The 26,077-nt window shown below is 37.1% G+C and overlaps 1 protein-coding gene across 7 annotated transcripts in view; it reads right to left on the reverse strand.

The window, feature by feature from the left end:
- The window catches only part of ZEB2 (zinc finger E-box binding homeobox 2), a 131,931-nt gene that overhangs the window by 1,945 nt on the left and 103,909 nt on the right, over positions 1-26,077 (reverse strand). For all 7 annotated transcript variants that reach the window (XM_063647438.1, XM_054477420.2, XM_054477418.2 and 4 more), the window contains 6 exons: positions 14,921-15,109; positions 14,003-14,217; positions 11,278-11,386; positions 8,378-10,347; positions 6,491-6,671; positions 1-72 (listed from right to left, as the gene is read on the reverse strand). The exon at positions 1-72 is cut by the window's left edge. In XM_063647438.1, the coding sequence (XP_063503508.1) occupies positions 1-72; positions 6,491-6,671; positions 8,378-10,347; positions 11,278-11,386; positions 14,003-14,217; positions 14,921-15,109 (2,736 nt within the window). The remainder of the gene's footprint in view (positions 73-6,490; positions 6,672-8,377; positions 10,348-11,277; positions 11,387-14,002; positions 14,218-14,920; positions 15,110-26,077) is intronic.

Genomic DNA, 26,077 nt, shown 5'->3' on the forward strand with positions numbered 1-26,077 from the left:
TTGAGTGCTCGATAAGGTGGTGCTTGTGTTTAAACGCTTTCTTACAAATCTGACACTGATGTGGTCTTTTTCCTGGGAGAAAGAACAAGATGACAGGGTGATTAGTGTCTTTGCATGAAGTCTCTTTCCAATAATTCTGTACGCGAGTCCAGACTCAGGCGTAAGCGTGTGTGCTTATGCCTGAAAGATCAACACACCCCGGTCTAATCGATGGAGAGTTAGGAAGATGCATTTCCATCCCACAATTTGGCTAATGCTTGCTGATGCAATGTAGTTAATAAACAAGAAGAACTTAGAAAGCTGCTGGAGGAAAATTCTCAGACAGGAAGCTTTCCATTGCTAATTGTCTCATTTTAAAACTTGGAAAAATGTTCTATTCAACAAGACATTTCTAGTGATCTAGTACATGTTTTCATCAGGTAATTCTCTTCCTTACATTTTTAAAACAAAGACTTGTACAAAAGTGATAAAGATGGCATCATCGCTGGCATTGGCATGTATATCCTCTGCTTGTTATATCATGAGATAGTTGCTTTGAAAGGGGATCTTAGGTCTTAAATGGGAGCAAACTGCCAAGTTAGGAGGGAGTGGAAGAAACAGAGGAAAGAGGATGTCAAGACTGTCTTATCAGTCATAGGAGTCTAAGAATAAAAATCAGAGAAGAAACCATTAGAAAATACAAATTAGAAGGGTGTATATCATGGAGGCTGAACTGATTCCAAATAGTGTTTTCCCTCTAAAGTTTTCCATAAGATGTCAGCCACTTGTTGAGTGTTAAAATACTCTTCAGCTAGGGAATGCTGTATTTCCTTTGGCATTCCAGGCAGTTTCTAACCAGTGTTTGGAACTTAAAGCCAGTGCCAAGCCTAAACACATCTGGTTGATTCCAGGCCACAAATAGCACTGGAATGCCTTCAACACCTTCCATAGCTGCCATACTTAAAAGTTTATTTCCAAAATAGAACTGATAAAAAAAAATTATCAGCCTGATGCTCCAGAGTTAAAGTCAGAAATGTGTCATGTAGAGTGCCATGGATCACTGTAACATATATGAAGTTGTATGCTTTATTTCCTAATACAAACTTGCATTTCAGCAAATTAAATTAAAACCCAACAGAGTAGATCCAATCCCATTTTTGTTTGCTAAGTGGCATGTTATAAGTTTAGGAACCCATTCTATACACTTTAGGTATTCAGTTATATGGTGATATAAAATCTCAATCAGTAATTAAATATTTTTAATAATGTTATTGAATGCCTCCAGGGCATGCCACTATTCGGAAAATGCTGTAGACTGCTATATGTCATTTCATTAATGGTCTTTATTTAACTGGAATGTCCACTAGAAATTTAGTGATGATAAATGTAGTAAGGTACAATATTAGAGTAGAAAGAACTTATTTAACTGGAAGAGTGGAAATCAGAAAGATATTTGTTGGTGACTACTAGTTATATGGGAAATAAAGACAGTTCTAATAACCTACTTCAAGGTAACTCATACTCTGAAGAAAGCAAGTATAATTCAAACCACACAAGAACCATTCCTTAACTTTTGGAAAAGATGTTTTGAATGAGGTAAACTGGATAACAGAGAATCCCAATGGAGTGCCAAGAGTCTGCAAAGATAGCATGCTTTTCCATTTGGAAAGACACCGTGGTGGGAAGGTAATTTAAGAGGAAGCAGACATGTATTTGGGAAAAAGACAAGAGGTTTTGTCTCCCGGGAAACTTCATGTCAGTATGTTGTGAATTTGGTCTCACTTGTGTGGACTTGGACTTTAAAGGAAAAGATGCTATCAGGAGAAAGGATAAGACGTTTCTAGTCACAGCAATTCATCCATAGGGGCAGGATGATGCAGTGTTAAATGAAAATGATTATCTGGGTTCACATCCATCGTTTATGACAGGCTGTGCATTCTCAGGCATGTTAACTTCTCTCAGGATCAGCAGGTAAAAGGAAGATCATTTGGGGACCTAACTCACGGACTGGGCATAAAGAATAAGGAAGACAACTTATATAAAGCATTTAGTACAAGGATTGCACATAGTAGGCACTCAGTTAATGTTAGATCATTTTATTCTTATTCATTAATACATGTTCAATAATTTCTCAAGTTCTAAGGAGGATGCATGCAGCAGGAGCAGAGTACATGGAAGTAATAAATCTGAATAGAGAGAAGAGAAATTGTAGATGAAAATTTTCTTGATGCTCTAGTTGCTACAGCGTGTATGGGCAAACTGTCCTACAGCCTCTTTTGGATACTAATGTCTCATCAGCTCAGGAGCACAAAAAGGTCAACTACTTAGTGTCTCATCAGCTCAGGAGCACAAAAAGGTCAACTACTTAGGTAACTTCTGGAAGAGACTGTATGAATAATTTTGAATGAACATTACAGTTGATATGGCTTTCTTTTCCAAAGCAACAAAACACAGAGCAGTGTCCAGAGAGAGCAAGCATCCTCTGTTATAGGTTTCAAGGCCTGTTAGCAACACTTCGGGCATGCTCACTAAACTGCAGTCTGTCTTAGAGATATGCCTTGGTTATAGACATTCAATTTTCAGAGAACTCATTTGATAATAAACAGTATGCTTATAATAGGCATATATTAATCCTGCATTATGAATTGACAAACTGAAAAAATAAAATGTTATGATATCATGCAAAGGATAGAATCTGGGAGCAGGTGAGAGTTTTGACATATACCTTACACTAAATAGTCTACTGATCTCCAGAAGTTTCAGTGGTAAGCATTTAATAAATTCAATTTAAATAGTAACTGACTTGGACATTCATCTCTTTTTAACTTGTTTTATTGGTTTACCTGATTCAAATCAAGATGTCCTAGAATTAAATTTCCACATGACCAAGATTCAGAACAGCCAAATTGATACTGAGTGAATCAAACTTTCTTAGGGTAAATATTTTCTCTAATATCTAAATTTGTGATTCACCTGACAGCTAGAATGGTAACTGAACTTAATAATAAATGAAAGGTTTGTGGTATGAAAAAAATTACCATATAACTGAGAAACAAGATTGACTGGTAAATTTATTTAAAACTTAGACTTATCTACTCAAAAGTAGAAACATTTGTATTACTTTTCTAAATAAGGTGGGTTTCAAAAGCACCTACCATGACGTCTCAACAGAGAAAGCACTCAATAAAGGTCAGATTTAAATTTTAGAATACAAACGAGTTCTTGACAGTGCCTAACAGGAGTTTCAGAGTTTTTAATTTCACAGTCCTTGTTTGTGACAATTAATTCTGTTGAAGTCAACATTTACATAGTGTTTCCCTCCTCTGTCCCAGTCCCAGGAAAAGCAAGCAAGCAATAGGCCATTGGTAAGAAAAACGAAGCATGATGACTTTGGTATCTGCCTAGGAAATAAATTGAGGCAAAAAAAGCACTGGGTCCCAAGAATAAATAGCTCATAATTTCCTTCTTAAGTTAAACGATTCTGTATGTAAAATTGTAGACAGACATCACAAACACACTTTACCAAGGACACATTCATAATCAATGCATAATGAAATGATGATTCAATTTTATTTCCCAACCTTAGAATCAATCAGTCCCAAGACAGTTCTCACTTATAATTTTCATCTAAGTGCATTCTCAAAATATTACTAGTGCTTAATGTAAACAAATGAAAGGCTAGTGGGATAGAAACTATCCCACAGGTTCAATTGGGATAGGAACATGGACTGAATTTCCACATACATCACATCAATAGAAAATCCATGAAGAACTTGATTTGAATAGAACCTAATACACTGACAGTAGTAATGTCATGAGATGTTTGGTCAAGTGACCAAAAAGTTAACATGCTGGAAACTTGACAAGTTGGAAAGCCAACAGGAAGATAATTAATCACAAGTTTAGAGAAACCATTGAATGATTACCATCTTGTTGCTAGGCAATGTTTCGAGGCAGCAGCTCTCACATCTTGAAGGAGCAGAATATTTTATTTTTACTTTAAAAAATAAAGTTTGTTTGTTTATTTATTTATTTAGTTATTTGAGACGGAGTCTCACACTGTCGGCCAGGCTGGAGTGCAGTGGCCTTATCTTGGCTCACTGCAACCTCTGCCTCCTGGGTTCAAGTGATTCTCCTGCCTCAGCCTCCCGAGTAGCTGGGATTACAGGCATGCACCACCACACCCAGCTAATTTTGTATTTTTAGTAGAGACGGGGTTTCTCCATGTTGGTCAGGCTGGTCTCGAACTCCCGTTCTCAGGTGATCCACCTGCCTCTGCCTCCAAAAGTGCTGGGATTACAGGCGGGAGGCACCGCTTCAGGCCTGAAGTTTATTTTTCAAATAAATTATGCATATTTGTGTTTGTCAACTTTTGGGCCTCTCAACTATCTACAGACCTATGAAGGTTACAATACTCTAATTTATAAGAAGTAAATGTATTGACTGGATGTCAATGTGTATGATAGCCCTCACTAAAATAAAAGTTGTACACTCACCGTGTAGTAAATGATAGAGTTTGCATATGGTCATATAATAAAACCAATCAGAGAGGGAAAGATGCCTTCAGTGATGTGCCTATTGTAGCTGAATAATGGAATACAAAATACATTTAAGGTTGATTAAAATATTAAAATTAAAGTAAAATTTAGGTATGAAAATATCTTTACTTTGTAAATGCTTAAGTAGCACTTTGTACTAAAGAAAATATCTATGCTAAAAGAAAATTTTGATGTTTCAAACATTGAATTATATAACACAAGTATAAAAGCTGTTTGGATTTAGATTGGGTTGTCTTTAAGGTATCATTAAACTTTTAAAATAATAACAATGAATATCAGACAGCTAAAGAAAAAGAAAACTGTATTGGTTGGAGTAAGAACCCTGTTATTTATCAACCTTGTTCTCTTCACAAAAACCCTCCCCACACTATCAGGCTGATGCTGGTCACTTGCGCTGCCTCCAGCATATGCCCAGTGAGGAATAATAGCTGATGATGAGTACAAGTACTTCCCAAGGACAGTTTTCAGTGACAGAAAAGAGTGCCATGTATCTAGGCAGTCAAAATATGACAGGAAGTATTCACCTTCCCTTTGCCTTTTTTTTTTTTTTTTTTTTTGAGATAGTGTCTCACTCTGTTGCTCAGGCTGAGGTGCAGTGGCACAATCACCGCTCACTGCAGCCTCGACCTCTTGGGCTCAAGCCATCCTCCTACCTCAGCCTCCCAAGTAGTTGGGACTATAGGCTTGAGCTACCACGTCCAGCTAATTTTTAAAAAATATTTTGTAGAGTCAAGGTCTCGCTATGTTGCGCAGGCTGGTCTCAAACTCTTGGGCTCAAGCAGTCTTCTTGCCTTGGTCTCTCAAAGTGCTGGGATTACAGGCGTGAGCTGCTGCGCCTGGCTCATATTCCCTTTTCTGTCTTCTTTCTTTTTCTTTTGTGCCTCATCATCACTTTTCCCCCAAAAAGCTTTCCCCCCAAAGTGTCAGGTTTTTTTCCTCCATATTGAAATGTTTGATACTAAACTTCCTGGTTTAGAATGAGTTGTTTTCCTATACTCCCCTATTTTTTGGTTCCCTCTTGCCAATATTTTGATTGAGATCCTACACTTTTTTCTCCCCCATCCAGGGCTAATAGAGCATGCCAGATTTCCAGTGGAGAAGAATTGGAGATGGGCTAGGGGTAGGGATGAGGTTCAGCTACCTTATTGTTCAGGGAGGTGGGGATGGAGCCAGGGAGGAAACACAAGTGGAGCTCAACCATAGAGCTGCAGATCTTGGATTGTGGGAAGTAATATTAAATTACATATGGTACTTCATCTTTCTTTTCAAAAATTAACCCACTATCTCTCTACTCATAGTGAAGAATTAGGCTGTTTTCTTGTCAACTCTTTGTAATTGTTCCTAATTAGTAATGCATGAATTGGAAATATACTAATTAAAATTTAGAAAGTTTTATTTCAATCTTCCAAATATAGGTGGTTTCAAGTAGCTCATCTGGTCTATTACTTTTCTTTTATGACACTAATGCTTTTAGTTCTTTCAAAATGTGGCAAATTAAAAAAACAAACAAACAAAATTACCCCTAAATTATGGCTTTCTTGGTGTTTTGGATGATGAAACTAATGTATTACTGTCTGAATTTCTTATTAGATTTTTACATATATAGGTTCATCTTAAGCTTTGAAACTTAAGAATTTGAAGATATTTTCAATAACTGGCTGTGTCATGCCATTTCATTGCCCTGGTCATCTGACTGTCCCTTTGACATAATTTCTAAATTTGGTTTACGGAATAACTGGAAAGATATTAAGACAAGCACACTCATAAAGACATGAATGATCCAATAAACAGGCAACAAAAAAGTCCTACTGAGCTCGGCAAAAGCATTATTTCTTCCTTGTTGAAGGTATCAGCATATGTTACATCTTATGTTGCACAAGTGTGCTCATTAAATATTATGAAATGTACAGCAGGACGGGGAGCTCTAACCAGCTAGGCAAAGTCACTCATACCTGTGTGTTCGTATTTATGTCGCAGAAGGGAACTGCTTTTCTGGAATGTCTTGTCACATAAGTCACATGCATACATGCCACTCTCTGTCTTCTTGATCTTCTTGCGAGACAGACAGGAGTCGGAGTCTGTCATGTCATCTAGGCCTGACATGTAGTCTTGTGCTCCATCAAGCAATTCTCCCTGCGATAGAATCACACAGTTCAATACAGTGGCTTCTCTTTGTGCTCACACCAAACAACTTCACATAGGCTGACATTTGGAGAACCTCAAAAGTGCTTGCTACTAATTGATCTAGTTAAACAATTTTTTTTCCATGAATATATGAGGTCTCAATATGCAGTATATGCAACAATATATGCAACAAAAATATAAACTTCTCTGCCCTGGAGGGTATATCTCACTGTTTTTCAAGGACAGGAAATGGTCAACTCTGAAGGTGAGAGAAACAAATTTTGCTAAAATCCTTCATTTCCTTTATACCAAGAAATACCCATAAGTGAAAATTTAACATTGAAATTTGTGTATTTTCCAGTATGCTTAACTTTAGAAATGATCTGTAGCTGTAGAAACCCGATTTTAATTGAATTTTATATTTAGGTACAAAATGTTATTATTATGCAATCTATTTAAATGTATGTCTACCAACTAAAGGCCTCAAGCTATATTTTTATATTTAATTTTCTAATTTGAAATAGGGAATATTAATAACACTTTTTTATCAATGTTCTATGTTAAAACAGCCTTCAGCATTGAACAATAATGAATGTGGATCAGTAAATTATTAAATTTCTTGATATTTATTTTGTCTTGATCCAAAGGAGTGCAAACTTGCATGATAACATACATTTCCATTTGCTAGCCCACAGTTCAGTTTTCTTAGACTATGCACTAATTAATATTAGAGAAGATTAAATAGGCTTAAATACATTTACAAAGAGGGCAGATGTACTGTAAATTGGAATACTGGAACAGCTGTTACAGAGGTGCACTGCTACTTATGCTCCTATTTTGCAAACAAAGATTATGTGCTGCATAATGTTAAAATATAACTGCTTTCCTATTTGATGAAGCATAATTATTAACTACTTTGAAGATTTGGTAAGAGGTCATGTGAAATATGGAAGACATTTTTAAAAATACTCTTCAAAATAAACCACTCTCTGTAAAACAAAAGTACCTATTAAAATGTGTATATACATTATTGCAAGTTGTGCACATCTTTATATTTATTTATTTATTTATTTAAGACAGAGTCTTGCTCTGTCTCTCAGGCTGGAGTGCTGTGGCACGATCTCTGCTCAATGCAACCTCAGCCTCCTGGGTTCAAGCGATTCTTCTGCCTCAGCCTTTCAAGTAGCTGGGATTACAGGCACCCACCACTACACCCAGCTAATTTTTGTATTTTTAGGACAGATGGTGTTTTACCATGTTGGCCAGGCTGGTCTCAAACTCCTGACCTCAAGTGATCCACCCTCGTTGGCCTCCCAAAGTGCTGGGATTACAGGCATGAGCCATCACACCTGTCCTGTGCACATCTTTAAAAGCACATGACGGTTATAAACTTTAACTTCTAGCACCTAGGTAAGTCCTACCAAATATTGTGACCAATGTTTAATTCTAAAAGCAGATGAGTCCATCTAAATAAATCTCAAAATAAATATTCATTTCTTCTTTATCCTTTTTGTTTTTAAAGCAAATGTGCTTAGAGTACAGTGATCCACTGTTTCATCCATTTTTCTAGCCCACTGACGGTTTTAGGTTCATGTTAAAGCAAACTCTTCCGTTTCTGCTGAGTTTTTTCACTAAGATTTTCTTTTCCTACATGCACATAATCAAAATAATTGCCATCTCTTTTCTTCAGAGCAGAAAAACATTTGTCTCTTTACCTGAAATCCTTGTTTCCGCTGGTACTTTCTCCTTTGCTGCATATCAGCAAAAGTAGCTGCTCCAGTTGGGTAGGTGTAGGCCATATGTGGTAGGAAGCTCATCTGATCCAGTCCTGGGTATGGTCGTAGCCCAGGAATACTGGTCTGGACTGGTGGCATGAAAGTAGCAGGGGGAAATGCGCTTTGAGGTGGAAGAGCTGTGTATAAAGGTTTGGCACTAAATGGGTTCATGCCGAACACTGGGTTAGTGCTTTTGTTGTCCAGATTATTTGAATTTGAAAATTCCTTCTTGATAAAAGTCAAGTTCAGAGGCTCATCTGAGTTTTCAGATGAGGAAGAAACACTGTTATGATCTAAACTGATGCTACTAGCTTTTGTTTTGTTCTTTGTGGCTATAATACTTTTGGGTTCTTTCATTTGTTTTGGTAATGACAGGTCTAAAGGCTCAGCCTGGAGCTCCTCAGAAGAGAAGCTGTTTGGAGTGTATGAACTACTGTGGGAGTTTTTAGAAGATGTGGAGGAAAGATTTAAGGGAGAAGGAGTATTACTCCTGGAGTGGTCCAATTTTTCAACTGGTTTAATATTGGTAAAATGGGAAGGTTTTGTTAGCCTGAGAGGAGGATCACAATTCGTAACACTGTTGTGGAGTTCTGCTATAGATGGTGATGTTATGGAGTCCATAGGTTTTACGGGAGACCTGGGTAATAAAGAGTCTTTTGTGGGAGGGTTACTGTTGGGAGCTAACGGCTTGGAGCTTCTTTCCAGGGATGGGGACCTGGAATTTGAGTACTGGTAGACTTTTCGTTGTTCAAACCATTCCTTCACAAATTCCTGAGGAAGGCCCACAGCAATGGAAATTTTCAGCAGTTCATCGGAGTTGGGCTCCATGTTCATAGCATAGTATGCTTTGAGTACAGACATGTGGTCCTTGTATGGGTTGATGGGGCTTGTCATTCCTTTCTCAGAAAGTACAGATGACAAGAGGAGGGCTTTATTATCAACAAAAACTCCGGCTTTGTTGGGGACTATGTTTTCATGAGGCTGCAGGACCGCCTTGATCTCTTCATTCATCTTACAAAGGTAACGTTCATGCTGATGCAAAGGGATGGGGCCAGGAAAACTTTCTTTACAGAACTGGCATGAAAATGGAGTGGATATGTTGTGGTTCTCAATCATTTTGTCATCGGTGACCAAATCTATTAAAGTACGTAGCTTCTCTTTCTTTATATTACTGATCTGTCTCCTTGAGTCAGTAGTCAAGCTCTGGAGGCAAGCTTTGGCTTCATTGACTTTTTCTAACGTATAGTCAATAATACTTTTAGTGGCACCATTATGACTCACTACCGGAAGACCGACAGGCGGAATATTAGGAGAAGTAACTCCTTGTTCCTCAGGTTGAGAGCATGGATCCTTCATGTGATAACCTTTCAACTTTGAAATTTCTTCAGCCTTGCAGTCCATTTTTTGCCTGGAAACAGTATTGTCCACAATCTGTAGAACCTTTTGTACCTCACTTAAATTACTATTCATGGTGGGAAACCCAAGTAAAGGGGCTTCCATCCCTACACCTAAGTGCTGCATTGGACTCTGAGCAGATGGATGAACTCCCAAAGGGCTGGTGGCTCCAAGTCCACCATTCATAAAGGGACTAGTGCCACTAAACCCGTGTGTAGCCATAAGAACTTTATAGTCATTGAAGTCTAGTGGTTCTGTTTTAATTTTAAGTAAGCCTGTCTGTTCAGACATACTAAGTGGTTTTCCATTCTCCAACTTGTTTCTTAACTGGGTAATGGCTGAATTAGTAGGAGAAGAAGAAACAGAATTAGGGGAAGAACCCGTCTTGATATTGTTTCTCATTCGGCCATTTACAGAGATTAAACCAATACATTTCTTGCTGCTGATGTGCGAACTGTAGGAACCAGAATGGGAGAAACGTTTCTTGCAGTTTGGGCACTCGTAAGGTTTTTCACCTAAAATGATAATTAAAATTACCGTTACATTTCCTTGATTAGGTAACAATTGCAGTTGTCTACCAAGACAAGAATCTGTGAAACCAAATGAAAGGAACACAATGGGGTACCTCTACATTCTAGGTACTTAGAATAGAATTATGTGACCATAACCGTTTCTGAGCTTTATCTACCCTGGGAGGACATAATTCAAGATGTTCACAGTGGAAGGTAAGGGCTATCTATGCCTTTTTCAGCTGAGATCCCAAATCTTGTCTTGCCATCGGCAGCCTCCTATTTAAACAGAGTGTCAAGATTAATGTGTGGTCAATAGCACAATAAAGATGTCACAGTATTTAACGGGAAGTGTAGCCATGGCTTTAATCAACTTTGTGGAGATTCCATTGATTCTACCAATCCAACTAGTCCTTTGAATAGCATCCAATTTGGTAATAAAATGCTTGGCAGAGCTATCAAACTAGTTATAAAGAGGAAATCTCAGTGGTAGGATTCTGTTCTGTGATCCACGGCCCTCAGGAATCAGGGAGTATTTATCATACATAGCTCTTATCCAAAATTCTTCACCCTTTTTTTTCATGGTTAGGTCTCAAAAATTAATATCCTTCAGAATTTGCCAGTTGAGTTTCCTCAGGTGAAAAATATTTATTCTGGAGAAGCGGTTTTAAAAGGACAAAAAGGAGCCTCTAGATTTTCTAATAAATCAAAGCATTTGTAAATTTTAAGACGTGTAAGCATTCTGCTTCTTTTTATAAGACAGTGCTACTGGTTGTACCATAAGTCTCATGAAGACAAATCAGGCACACAGAGTTGATGAAATAAATGGATAGTTCCAAAAAGCTACAAATAGGACTGTGTGAATTTTAAACAATCTTTTAAAACTCCCCTAATTAATAAAATGCAAATGCGAGCTCCAGCACCTCTGCTACTCACCACTGTGAATTCGCAGGTGTTCTTTCAGATGGTGTTTATATTTGAAGGCCTTGCCACACTCTGTGCATTTGAACTTGCGATTACCTGCTCCTTGGGTTAGCATTTGGTGCTATAAAAGGAGAAAGACTGACATCAGTTTTGTGCAGGAGGAACAAAGAAAATTTGTTACGAATATTTTTAAAAGGCCTCTATTTTTCAGACAGGCCAAAAGGTTTGAGTGCATGCTTATTTATCTGCTCAGTCTTCAGAGTTGCAATAAAAGTGATAATGTTGGTAATAAAATTGGAACAAATAAAAAAAAGTGCTTTCACATGCACATCCAACACTTGCTTTAGAATTATTTCTGTAGTATCTTTTCCAAAATGTTTCTTTGAACCTTTGGGGACGAGGAAGTATAACTGTAAAGATATTTGTTGTTTTTCACGTTTACCACAAATTCTAAAATATGAACATTCTCTGCTAGAATGTGACAATTCTGTCAAGAAAAAAATATTTTCCTGAAAATTCTGAATAGTCTCAAAAAAAACCACCCCCACACAACAAAAGTTATCATTTTTTTTGTATCAGCATAAAAGTGTATCTTATACTGAAGCAATCTAAAATTTAAAAAAGAAAAAAAAAAAAACCCAATCTGAAACCAAAAACACACAAACAAAAAAACCTTGACTATAAATATTTCATTACATGATGAGCATGTTTAAATATCCTATTCATTGTGTTAGTAGCAAATATAAGCCCAGTTTTTCCTGAGGTGTTGCCTATCAGATTTGATTCATTATCAAACGTAAGAGACAACATCTTGGGTTATAGCTGCTTGAGCAGTTTTATCACAGGCCAGTAGGAAAGACTTCAACGACTTTTCATTTTCCTTTTTAGTAGTGTGCTAGGGAGTAGGGACAAAAAAGGAAAAAAAAGTTTGCTGAAAAGACAAGTTAAAAGCAGCAAAGATATAATCAAACACAGCTGACCTTTTTGAGCAAGGGGAAAAAAGCAGTGTGACTTAGAATTCTGGAAAAAAAAAATGCAGTCATCCACTCTGGATGCTCAAGGTAGGAGGTCAGCCTTTTTCTAGCAGCAATGACACAAAAGCCTTTTGCAAAAAGACAGCACAGAAACGGTATGACAACTGCTAGGGTGTGCTGAATCTTCCCACATTCCTAGTGAGACAGATGGTGTTACATGGGACACAGGGAGGTTTGTTCAAACAGCAGCAACCTTCAAAGATCAAGCAGAGCCCAGCCCGCCGAGCGCCATTGAGGGACCAGCGCTCATATGTTGCTGAGTTGCATAAACAAACAGCAACAGCTGCTTTGTCTCCCCCCACAGCCCTCAGAGGACTACTATAAACTTTAGTTGTGCCACTGTTAATATGATACAATCATTTTAATTTACTAATTGTAAATGCCATGAGCAAATGAGGGGACTTTTCAACACCAAAGCTACCATTCATAATGCGCCAACACAATCACACTTCTGCATGTGAAATTTAAAGCGGTTATGCTAGATAAATATCTAGGCACTTTTTTTTTTCTAGAGTTTTTGTGCATATAAGCAAGGGGAGATAAACTGTTACATAAGTGCAACTATGCAAGCATATTTTTTATAACTCATCTTTGAAAAGCATTCAGGTGACAAGCTCAATCAGATATAAGTGGAATAATTTATATGAGCTGTTCTCCTAAAATAGTAAAATTCCATAATCTAGTATTATCACCATTATTGACTGTGTTTGCTTATTCTCATTTTCCTTATTCAAAGAAAATGAAGGGTATAAGGAAAAACTAAGAATTTTGAATACAATATCGTGTTCAATAATTTTAAAAACAGACATGGTGTCAAGACTTAAGTGATTCCGGATCTGTAGGGCCAGTTATTGTGACTTAAGACACACCACTTCTGTCCATGCAAACATATCATAATATCAATTTGCAGAGTCAATCCTCCCAGGGGGAAAGAGGAGTTTTGCTGTAACACTTAAGGAACACTGTGAATCAATCCTATTCAGTTGTTTTAAAGATTTAAGAAGCTATACTTAACTGTTGAAGACAGAGTTTTTATTTTTGAGACAAGTAAGCAAAAAGAGGGAGTAATTTTAACATTTAGCTACAAATATGTATATTAAGAAGGGATCATTTTTAATGTACATCCAATGTTTTAGTACTAATCCAATTTATTTTATATATATAAATATATATACACAGATAACATATGCCTTTTTGATTTTCCTTAAAACACTTAATTAGATTTCATAAACTAGTAGCAGCTTATACAAATACTCTAAGTAATTGAAGGTGTCATATGAAAAATGAAAGAAATACACACTTCTTTTTCTATGACTTAGATCCTATATGAAAAGAAAATTTCTAAGTAAAGCGAGGTGAAAAATGGAATTAAAATTGCTGAGATGTTTAATAATGTATAATTAAAATGCTACAATTTCATTCACTTTTTGTGGAACATAAAAATGAAACTAAAGTCAAGTTAAAGTGCAAATAAAATTTCTAAATTAGAAATTAACACACTCATTCGATCGTGAACATAAGACTATTAAATCATATTAGAAGAGACCATCAAAAAATCATTTAGACCTCAATTAAAGCTATTACCATTAAAAGATCTGCATCTTCAAAATGCCATGAAAAATTAATAATGATTGCCAATCAAAGCAATATCGTTTCTCTAAGGGGTTATTATAGAAAGAAATCACTTAAAACCATCCCCCCACCTGATCTGTCCCTGGCTTGTGCGTCACCATATGCCGCTCGAGCTGGGTGCGGTAGGCAAACGTGTAGCTACAGAGAGGGCAGGAAAAGTTCTCTTCATTCTTCTCGTGGCGGTACTTGATGTGCTCCTTCAGTGATGTCAAGCGCTTGTAGCCCCGGTCGCAGTAGGGGCAGGTCAGCAGTTGGGCAAAAGCATCTGGAGTTCCAGGTGGCAGGTCTGTAGCCGAGAGACAGACAGAGAGAGAAACGGGCCAAAAGGTCAGTAAATCAATGGCAGCTAATGGGCTGACTGCCCGGGATGGTATGACAGGAATCACTGCAATCTGCTCCACAGAGTGCCATCATTGCGCCCGGCCCCCTCGCACACCAGTCCCCTCGCATGGCCAGGACAGACTTGTCGGAATCAGCTCACACTGTGCTCGAAAATTAATTAATTACTTCAGGTTTTTTTTTTTTTGCGGGGGGGGGAATTAAACAGCTGATAAATGAGGAAATTCTCTTTAGGTGACTGACAGTTCCTATGAAACCTGTAGCCACAGACTACTCAGGAACTCACAGTGTGAAGGGGCGTTTCAGGTGTCGGTGGAGAAGAACAAAAGGTGAGGGAGTGTCGGTCTCAACTTTTTTTTTCCTCAAAAGTAAAATATTTCAGAAAGATAGGAATACATTTAGATATTTTTATCTCTTAGAAATGGGCTCTAATTGTTCTTGTTCTTTATTGGATGTACAAATGACACAAATTTGCTGACAAAAAAATTTCACAATACCCTAAAATTACAGTTCTAATCTTTGCTCATGAAATTCCATGCCTCTGCAGCTGTTCTTCAAATTTTAAGGTAAACACCCAGGCATGTAGTGCATTTGTAATTGTAACAGCTGCAGAGGTCAGTGTAGTGGCTAAAAATGATTTACAGCCTCACCATTTTCTTCTTGCCCATTGGCCTCTGGCGTGCCAAGGCGAGACAGCTCCTCAGGGGCTTCTGGGTAAATAATGGCTGTGTCACTGCGCTGAAGGTACTCCTCGATGCTGACTGCATGACCATCGCGTTCCTCCAGTTTTCTTTTGGCAAAGTATTCCTCAAAATCTGATGTGCAATTTGCATTCTTCACTGAAATCATAAAAGGAGAAGAAATGTCGTTTCCGGGCCTTCTTCCTAGGATCCCAAGTCCATCTCCATCATAGCCAGTGAGAAATGCTGACTTGCAATAGACTACAAAATCTAGTTTATTTGTAAGAAGTGTTGAAGATGACCGATTATTGACTAAATGCTTATTCTTGCAAATATGCAAGAAGGCGGGCACTTTCCTTCAAGTTAAATAAGCACATTTTATTTTATTTTTCTTCCTGGAATATTAGTCTGTATAACTTACAAAGAATGAAAGAAATTTAACATGTTTTTCATAAAATTTTTTTTAAAAAGCCAACAACTGCATTCTAAGATCCATAAACATTGAAGATAATATAAGATTAAGGCTATTTTAACAGTCTATCTGAAATTTCATTTTCTTTTAAGAAAGGTATATTTAATTTTTCATTGTCCACTAGACTGAGCGTCCCTAACCACAGATACATCCTGTTGCTAAATATAAGCTTTTAACCCTCCACCCTCTGAATGTCACAAACAGCCAGGACTACATAGTCTGAGACAGATGCAAAAGGAAAGATATTCCTAGACAGATAATAATGTAACTTTGTTAAAAAAAATCACCAGAATGTGGCATTTTATCTTTCCCTATAATTTTAATCTTTAGTTCAGTATTTTAAAGCTGCTGAAAATAAAATTAAGCTCACAGCTGATAGAAATAAAATAAAAAGTAACAGAGGGAGTTAAGAAACTGGTGTGTGATTCTGATGTGACTTTAACTTTTGTAATTATGACTCTATTCCTGTGAAATGAATAACAGTTGTAACTCAATTTTAGCAACTTGTGTCATAAGATTTTGTATATTTGAAACCTCTAGATGTGTTTCTGAAATAAGTTGTGGCTTAGATATCCTAAATAATATTTTTATGCTAACATAAAGTTGGGAGAGTAGCTGTTATATTATTCTTTATCCTAAGTAGGTGAAAAAAGTGCTTTGCTGGTACAATTAATGGTGGAATCCTATTATCATAGTTTCTGAAAGCAGTTAACCTTGGTGCCATGAGATTCTTCACCTTGTCTCCTCTACCTTAAACAATATTGTAGTATTTGACATACTAATTCTCTTTGGCAACTGTGGCAGGGTGACGCGCAAGCAAGCCAGGCAATTTTTTTTTGCTTTCATGATTATGAACTTGGATTTTTGATGAGGAGAATAGAAAGTGGAACCATCCATTAATTCAACAAGTATTTACTGAATGCCTAGTGTGTGATAGGCATCATGTCATGCTCTGGTGAGCAAAAAACAGATCTAGGCTCATCCTTCGGGAAGCCATGAGAGAGATTAATACAACTGATATTATCTCCAAAGTAAACACATCATTACAAACTCAGATAAGCATTATGAAAGAAACTTACATGGTGGTATAAAAAAAGTAATAGAGGAACCTGATGGCAGCTAGAAGATCAGGAAGGTCTTAACTGAAGAAGCATGAAGTTAACTAACTGTAGAAGCTGGAGAAGAGCAGCATGTGCAATGTGGTGACTGAAACAAGCATGGGACATCTCAGGATGTTGAAAAAAAGGACAGTGCTGGAGTGTAGAGGGTGAAAGGGTAACCGCGTGATGTAAGGGTGGAGAGTAAGGTGGTAGCCAGACCATGCAGCAGGTAAGAGCTTATTTAAGGATTTGGGCTTTTACTCTAAAAGAAGCAGGAAGCTATTGAAGAGTATTAAGCAAGGAAGATGGCTGGATGAAACTATGATTATTTGCATTTTTAGATGACATCATTGGCTATAGTATGATAGGGATTGGAGAAAGAGAAAAGTAGGTCCTGGGAATCCAGTTAGGAGTTTCCTGTCCTAGGCCAGGCAAAAGATACTGTTAAGGAATTGATGATGGAGATGAAGGAAGTGTCTGGATTTGAGAAATAGCTAAGATATAAAATTCCTCAGATTCATTTGGGAAAGAATTCGGTTTGTCAGGTTGGGAGATGCTAAGGTACCTCCCTCAGGTTTAGACTTTCCAAATTTGATGGATTGTAGGTGACATTCATCAAAGCAAAGAACACTAGAATTCTAAAAAGACTTGAAACTATAAACAAATATATGGGACCAAATAAAACGAAGTGGGAGAATTACACTTTGTGGACCACTAAACTAAGCGCCAGTAATCCTGAATGCTGTGATCTCAAACCTTTCTTTTTTGCCTCTGTAACTTCTAATAAGTTTAACAAGAACAACGGTCTATTCCAAGACTGTATTTCCCTCAAAAATAGATTTGGAATGTACAGTAGTAAAGATTTTATACCTTGAAATTTTGCTTAAATCTGTTATTAGCTGGACTTAATAAAGAATATGGGCTTTAGATAAGATCATTTTCCTCTTGCTGTATGCACAATGTCATGGATGCTTTCCAATGGATACTTATTGGTGGTGACTGTGATGATGTCATTTAACTTGCATCACTGAGCCCCTATGGAGCATGTAGAAACTGTCAACTTGCATAAAGTATTTGCTCATTGTTTTGGATCATCAAAATAACATCAGCTCTATAAAAAAAATCACCTTTTACTTTTGATGGGAAGAAAAGATAAAAGGGGCAAAATGGTGGAGCCATGACGAATGTCTTTAGAGTAACTTCACTGATTTTATCAGTGACTGACTTCTTTTTCAGTACTATGACAGCAGAAAGTAATGTAATAGCTCCTTTCTGAATTCGTATCTACTTGAGGGTTGTCAATGGTTTATGTCAAGGGTTAAGACATGGTTTAAGTTTTTTGAGAATATTGTCCTACTTGATGACCTTAGTGTAACCTAGTAAACATAGTTGGACGTACATTTAATATCCTAATTTTATCTTGATATTTCAGCAACTATTTGAATGATCTGGCTATCTTTGCATGAATTTTCATTTGCATATGAATGTTTCCATCAGAAATGTAATCATATGCAAATTCAATTGGATTTGCATTAATAGCCTTTTGGCTTAAAAGGGAGGAAAATTCTGATTTTTCTGGATAGGCAAACAAAACTGCATCTAGATACACTACTGTTGTTTGGAGAGGTAATTCAATTGCTAGATCAAATTTGACTATGCTAGATTTCTATGTCAAGTGTGATGGGGACAAAAGACATCAAATCATGCGCTCTCTTTAAGGATTCATCTTTGATCATCTTTGTATCCTGGGCATTGAATATATTGCCTAGAAATTAGTAGGCTCTCAAGAATCATTTATGAGATGAATGTGGAATAAATTATGTCCTTAACACTAATGTTGGTGTAGAGGTCTTTTGGTAAAAGGAAGCATAAAATAAGATACCTGCAGCTGAGCTAGGGACTTAGACCTAATATTCAGGCAACTGTAGAATAATTATTTGATAAATTGTGTAGTAGTGGTCATAAATACTTGCAAGAGTTTGATAGGGCTCAGAGAAGTATTCAAAAAGGGTTTCATGAAGAAGATGGCACTCAATCATTTAAATCCATTTGCTCCATCTGGATATTTCTTCATGCTGTATAGATATGCTGTTGTTTATATATCTCATATACCTGGGGTCACTTAAGTGGGCTAGAGTTGAATCTCCCAGAAACTAGGTATCACCAGCATGAATCTAATGTAGTTTTTCCCTGAGGTGCAATAGGTGCTAGTAATATACAGTTTTTCTGCCCAGTACTTCAACATTCACCTTGTCCTAGGAATGCTTCTCCATTTCCTGATTGCCAAGCCTTATGGTACCCAAGGAGCTGCTGTGTTACCATGTGATCCTGCTCCCCTAGCCACAATTGATCTCTGTTGCTCAGGTGAGCCAATCTCAGTCCTCTCTTCTCCAGGCCAACTTGTTGATTGGTCCAGGGTAGCCAATAGATCCAATTAAATTCAATAAATCCCTTCCCTATAATTTTAGGACTTTGTTCCAGAAAAAGCATCAAGGCAGTTTTTTTTTTTCTGCCAAGTGACTGTAGCTATAAAATGTAGAATGAAGGAATTGTTATTTTTCATCTAGAAAAAGAAGATTTATGAAAAGAGAATAAAGCAGACATACAGAGAAAAGCAGACAAGATTGCATGTTCTGACAGTTCATTTCTAGCTCTTCTTGTTCCTGAGGCCGAGGTGCACCTTGCAGTGGTTCTGTTGACCACCTTCCTTAAATTCTGTGAGCCAAGAAACTTCCTTTTCTGCTTGAAGGTATGTTGTGTTTCAGTCTCTTAAAATTAAAATCACCCTAACAGTTATAATACTAGGACAAATGATGAGATTCAATTTTGGTTACTCTCAGAATTGTTGGGAAGCATGAAGTTTTGATTGTATCTGAAAGTTTGTATGTTTGTTTTTACAAAGATTATGCAATAATGTGTACTGGATACAAGAATGAGGTAGAAAAGTAGCTGAAAGGTTGTAGAATTCTTCACTGCATTTTTCTAGTGTAAAATCAACCTCATTTTCCTTCTTTCTGTAATCCTCTTCACTCCCTGGTCTCTTTGGAAGAACTGCCAAAACACACTGACAAAAGATATTTGCATGGTATTTATGATCAAACCATAACAAAAATTCACAAGAAGCCTCAAGTAATTTCTTCCCATACCTTCTCCAGAGATTTTGCATTTAGTCCTAAAATTTACCCTGATGTCTTGCAAATACGTCTCAATCTTCTCTAAGGTTAGATTACCTTTTCTCTATCCAAAAAAAGAATATCTAGCTTGGGCAACAAATCTTGTCTCTATAGAAAGTAAAAGAATTAGCCAGGCATGGTGGTGCATGCCTGTGCACAGGTTCCTGCTACTGGGGAGGCAGAGGTAGCAGAAGCGCTTGAGCTTGGGAGGTTGAGGCTGCAGAGAGCTGTGATCGCACCACTGCACTCCAGCCTGAGTGACAGAGTGAGACCCCTGTCTCAAAAAAAAAAAAAAAAAAGAATGTTAATTAAAAATGTTTCCTCATGACCATGTGTATTTTAATATTGTTAGATTGTTAGGGTGAATTTTCAGGTCCCTTTTTGTCAGGAAAGCCTCAGTTCTCTTGGCAATATGTTGGCCACTCTTACTAACGTTGCTTATTAATGACACTTTTATAAATATCTTTATGGCTGTGTTAGATAGATATTGATTTTTTAGACAGATAATAATAAACATCAATATAGACTGGCCTTAAAAATTATTGCCTAAAAATCAAGTGATGTTAACAGAAATCTAAATAAAAGAGAAATATTGGTCCCCAAATTAGTCAGCCCCCATAATCAAGTTGCTTTAGAATACTTTCTCAAAGATACTTAAAAGTGGGCTTTGCTTAGGGTGTACAGGTAGTGAAATACAGACCGGATACTTATTCTTTATCATTTTCTGTTTCCCTTTGGCATTTATTTTCTTTATTTGTAACAAGCCTGTGTTCACAGTGGAAAGCAGGTACTCTATTATCACTGTTTTAGTGTCCTGCATGCTTTTAATTTTCATAAAAAATTGAAAAAAATTGAATATTATGTTAAGCCATTTAAGTAAACATCAAAATGAATAAATAATTTTTTTTAAAAAGAAAATATCTTGGAAGGTACAGAGGAGTTGCAGCAAGTATATGTAAAAAACTGAGTAGAATCATCCATCCATCCCTTTGTTTAATAACTGTTTATTGAGTGCCTACTAGTGCCAGTGTTCTTGGAAATGAGGACATGAGTGGTTAATTTTTTTTCCTACTTCTGTGATTCACCCGTTTGGAGATATATACACATAATAGTTGTGATTCTGCAATATACAGACATGTAAATATATATATATGTATAATAGGGCATCTCATATATATATATACACACACACACACGCTTCCCCAGTGTAATGTAATGTATGTAACATAAATTATGTATTTATCATATAATCTGGCTTTTGCTTACTTCACTATGAAAGGCAAAGGGAACTGAAGAAGCAATTACAAATCTAGGTAACTGTATTTATCATCTTTTTGAAAAACAGCCTTTTTGTTAACATCTCAGATGATAAGAAAACACGAAAATTATTTTGAATGTAGTCATTTGTATTGAGTTTTTTAGTTTAAGGAAGCATGTATTCAGCATTTGTTGAGGTCTATAGATTCTCATGGCTACTTTGTTTAAAGTTGACTAATTAATAAATGTAAGCTTTTCATCATTAAAAATGCATGTATGCATTTTTGCAGAAGGCTTCCAAAAGACATATTGGCACTAGATACCTAAAAACAACCGTGAGGGAAGAGGATGATCTTTTTCTCATTACACAGCTACATGGGCGGCCTTGCAGAGCCTCCAACTGGTACAGAGGCATGGATAAAGCCAGGTCGTCAAGAGCAACAGAAAAGTTTTCTGCTCTTCCTGGGAATTAGTACAGCATCTTGGCCGCTCTCTCCACCCCTGCTCTGAACATGGCTTTCTCCAGGGAACACATGTTCAGATGCCAATGAGAGTTTCTCATGTAAAGAGCTTCAGGAGAGCAAGGTGAAGAGTGGACAAGGCATGGAAATCTGTAGTAGTCTGCAGTATCAAATATCTCCCTAAACAGCAGGAGATCTTACATTAGGGGATTTTGAATATCAAGACGTAGAGACTGCTAACACTCAGGCAATTTTGATTGCTGTGTATTGGCGCAGAATGATAGAGTCCATTACTTTAAAAAAAATTCCCAAGATAGACAATATGCACTTGTCTTTCACATTACTGTGTAACCTAAAAATTTGGAATTTCTATATTACCAAAAAGATAGACTAGTTTATTATATTTTAGAGGAGTTGATGAAGTAAGGTGATTTTGCCCAGCAATTCAATGCTCTTTTCTTATGCTTTATGTAGAGACACGTGAAACCTAAGAATGCTCAGGACAGTCAGTGATTTTCAAAAGTCAGTGGCATCCGTATTATCTGGGAGCTTGCTTGAAATGCAAATTATTGGGGCCCATCCAAACCTATGGAACCAGCAATCTATGTTTTAACAAGTCTTTCACAAAATTCTGACCCTTGTCCAATTTAAGAACTCTACAAATTCAATCCTCTGCCTCGCATGGCTAAATGAGACATTCGTAACATGATTTTGGAGAGAAGCAAAGTCGGTCCCGTGTTATTATTATTAGGTAGCTTTCCTGACTATCTCAGCCTGAGTTCACATAGACTTCCTTCTTCACTTACTGAATGTCATCTGTGTGTCTCAATCATTGAATTGATCACATACCATCGTAATCTTTCTCTTACGTGTCCATGAGCTGATAAAGGAATGAACCATATGTTATTCAGCTTTGTGTCACCAGCACCTAGCATAGTGCCTGGATCACAGTTATTATGCAATAATTGAATGATTAGGCAAGGTTCAGGGTCCTTGGACTCCTCATTTTGGCTCAGTTATTTCATGGTTTTGAATTTTAATTTCCTCATCTGTAAAATGAGCCAGGGTGTGCTTTCTGGGGTATCCTCAAAGTTCCAGAATTCCATAATTTCAATTAATTAACTACTTTAATCAATTTGCTTTTTCTTTACTGGCTAGGCCTAGAGAATTTTATCTGTATTCTTTTCAATTAAAAACTCAAAACAACATAGCTTTCTGGTGGGGAAAACAAACATGCAGATTAAGAGAAAATATTTTGAAGGTGCCTGGAAACCCCAGACAACATGACAAGCAAAACAGCGCTTATTAAATATTTGTTGAATGAATGAAGGAGGCACTCAGGAAGCTTGAAATATCAGTTATTTCTTGTGGGAACACTTGCTGTGAAGTGAAGATAGCTGCTCCTAATCGCAAACAAAGCTAATAAAACAACAGCATTCATTAGCAAGGAAGTGAACAGGCTCTTCTTGGCGTTCACTGATTATAGTCTGAAAATCATCCCCCGTCTCACCTGTCAAGCACTACTTCTATTTTTCTCTCCTCCGAACCTATCTCTTTCTCCACCTTATTTTTAAAAACTCAATGTATGAAGTTAACTAAGAAATTAAAAAATAATGACTTCCATGACAGATGTCTGACTGGCAGACAAAACTCTTCCAACCTATAAAAATGTGATAGATATAACCAAGAAGAATATGACATACTTTGTAATAGTATGACTCCCTCTTTGTTAAGTATTTAGGTACTAACTGAATTATCTGATAAACTGATTTTGTACAATTGATTAACATTATATATCCACTCAACTCTTGCAGAGAAATACGTTATAATCAAACTTGTATTGCTTCTGTTACTCATATAAGAAAGCTAACTAATTTAAAAGTTTTAATTTAAGCTCCATGTAAGAGGAACAGGAGAAATGGAGAGTTATTAAACCAAGAGGATAATGAAAGTAAAAAAAAAGTTCTTCTTTCCCCCACTTTCCCCTATGCTACTGATGTGATGCACAGAATTGATGGTTAAAGAGACTTAATTGCTGGCTAGGCTGCCAACCTTATACTAACATTATCAGTTTAGGGGAGTTACACCTGGCACCACTGTATTTCTTGCTGAGGCAAGATTTTCAGTCTAGATCTGGATCTTTGCTTGGGGTTCAATTTGCTCTGGAGACACCCAAAGAAGGATCCTGTAAACTTAGACCTAACTGGCATTTCTGTTCAATACTTGAAGCAGTGCCTCTCTGATCCCACCACTTCCCATCCTAGCTTATACTCTGCTATTCTTCTCATGTATTTTGTGAGACATGAACAGGACTGGCTATATGGTTGGTGGGGCCCAGTGTAAAATGAAAATGTTGGGCCCCTCTTTCAAAAATTGTTAAGAGCTTCAAGACAGCTACTGCAGAGCCAACCAAGCAGCTCTTCTCAGTGCTGGGCCCTGTGTGACTGTGCAGGTCCCAGACCCAGGAAGCTGGCCCTGTGTATGTTATCGTGAGGAAGGGCCCCCGAGAGCCTCCCATCCCATGACAGCTAGTGCAGTCCAGCATTTTTTTTGTTCATGTTTCCAGTAAAATTTCATTAGAAGCAAGGGCAGGGTGGGGTGGAGTCCAAAATTTCTAGCCTGATTTCCTCATTTAACAGATGTTACAACTAAGGTACAGTGAGGTTAGTGATTCATACAAAGTTGCACAAGTAATTTCTGGAAGAGCTGTATGTAGAATTTATGTATCCTGACTCTTCACCCACTGCTCTTTCTACTGCACCATAATGACTCAACATGAGAGAAAGAGAGAAGAAAAGAGAGAACCTCATCTTTTTAGTTTTTCATCATGCCTGACTTGATACCATTTGAACAGGCCCTACATACTGAAACGATCACAGTGACATTATAAGCAATTCTAAATAGCAACATTATTACACCATACAATGAATATGGGGGAAAGTCAATTAAAATGCCCACTTCAGTCTGTGTGTGTCTCTGTGTGTGTGTTTGTGTGTGTATAAAATTTTTACTTTTTTTCCTGTTTTTTTTTTTTTTGCTTTTTTTTGTTTTTTTTTAATGTCCCCATTCCTCTGAATCCTAGACACTTGTTTTATTCTTACTTTTTTTTTTTAACTGGGTAATCCAGAGCTGGGTCTAGTGGGGCAAAGAGAACACATAAAAGTTCTTCAAATTCTCTGTTCAAGATGCTTATCTAAAATTTCCATATAATATTTAAGGACTGTATTTCCTAATTTGACTGTTTCTAATTTGTAATCAAGTTTCTAAAGGCACTCAATAAAGAATAACTTTCCATAGCACCTCGCAAAGGTGAATTTTTATTAGGTATTATTTTAACATCTGTTAAAATAGCAGGTATTAGTTATTAGTTAGCAGATATTAGATATTTTTGTGGTTATAGTAAACAAGAAATGCCTCAAGATTAACTTTGGACTAGAAACCAAAAAAGAACTTTATTCCTGGTTCATTTTGCTTTCCCATTTCACATATTACTCGTTATTCTCCTCCCATGCTTAATGATATCCTCCTCCATGTGTTCCACTTCTTCAGACTAAATGAAACTGTGTCATCCCCTGATAATAACCCATCCCTTACAGACCTTTCCCACAGGGCCATTCCTGCTTTCATTTGTTATGACTCACAGAACAAAGAGGAAGGGTCAACAAACTCCTTAATTCACGCTACCGCTTCCGATCAATGTTCCTGTTTCGCCAACTCACTCATCATTTATTTGTTTGTTTATTTATTCATTAATTCAACAAATACCCTGGTTGTGAGCCATTAGCACTGTATAAACCACTGCATCCTCTGAGAGGGATTATGGAGAAGAGCAGACCTAACCTCTACCCTCAAGTAGTTTCCACTCTGTAGCTGTAATGGTTTGAAGTCAAAAGTCATCCATTTTCACCATCATATTTTAGGACATTGCCTGTATAGTGCAAGCAAAATAACTCCTGTCCCATGATTACATTTCCCCCAGGATGCCATTGCATTCTGCGAAACTTCATCACTTAATAGGTAGTCCATGCAGAACCTGGCTTCATAGTGCTTAGGCTTTCTCTGGTCCAGCAACATGGATGGCCACACTTGGTCCTGGGCTAACCTTGAGACAAGAACCAGAACCGTGAACTTTCGCCCTCTGATTTCTACTTTCTCCCCTTCCCTATCATCCAGTTCCTCATTCCTTTGAAACGTGTACTTCAATGTGAAAATCAGGCCCTGAAAAGCTCCCTAGTCCATTTTACCCGTTCTGATTTTATTTACCTCAGTTCACCTTGGAACTTGAAATCATCACTTCCATCTCTGTCCCTTACACTTATATCATTCTTACCCTGTTGAACTACGATCCAGTTCAATTTCTGGAGTATCAAACATATCTTTAAAAAATCTTAAATAATAGTATAGTCTTGTTGCAGACTATGTTTTCAAAATGGGATATTCCTTCCTAATAATTGAATCTCCATGCATTGTCCACAACAATTATTCTACAGGTCCACTTCTCAAGATTCCAACCGTATTCCTATTCCCTTACTGCTGACCAATGGTCTCTTTTTCCTACTGACTTCCAAGAGTGCAACCCATACAGTGTGTATTCCTTGGATCATCTTACATTGACTACATTCTCTCCTATCATCATTCTGTCTTCTTCTTCTGATCTTACTGCT

This window comes from Pongo pygmaeus, chromosome 11 (assembly GCF_028885625.2).
Source record: "Pongo pygmaeus isolate AG05252 chromosome 11, NHGRI_mPonPyg2-v2.0_pri, whole genome shotgun sequence".
NCBI classification, from domain to species: domain Eukaryota; kingdom Metazoa; phylum Chordata; class Mammalia; order Primates; family Hominidae; genus Pongo; species Pongo pygmaeus.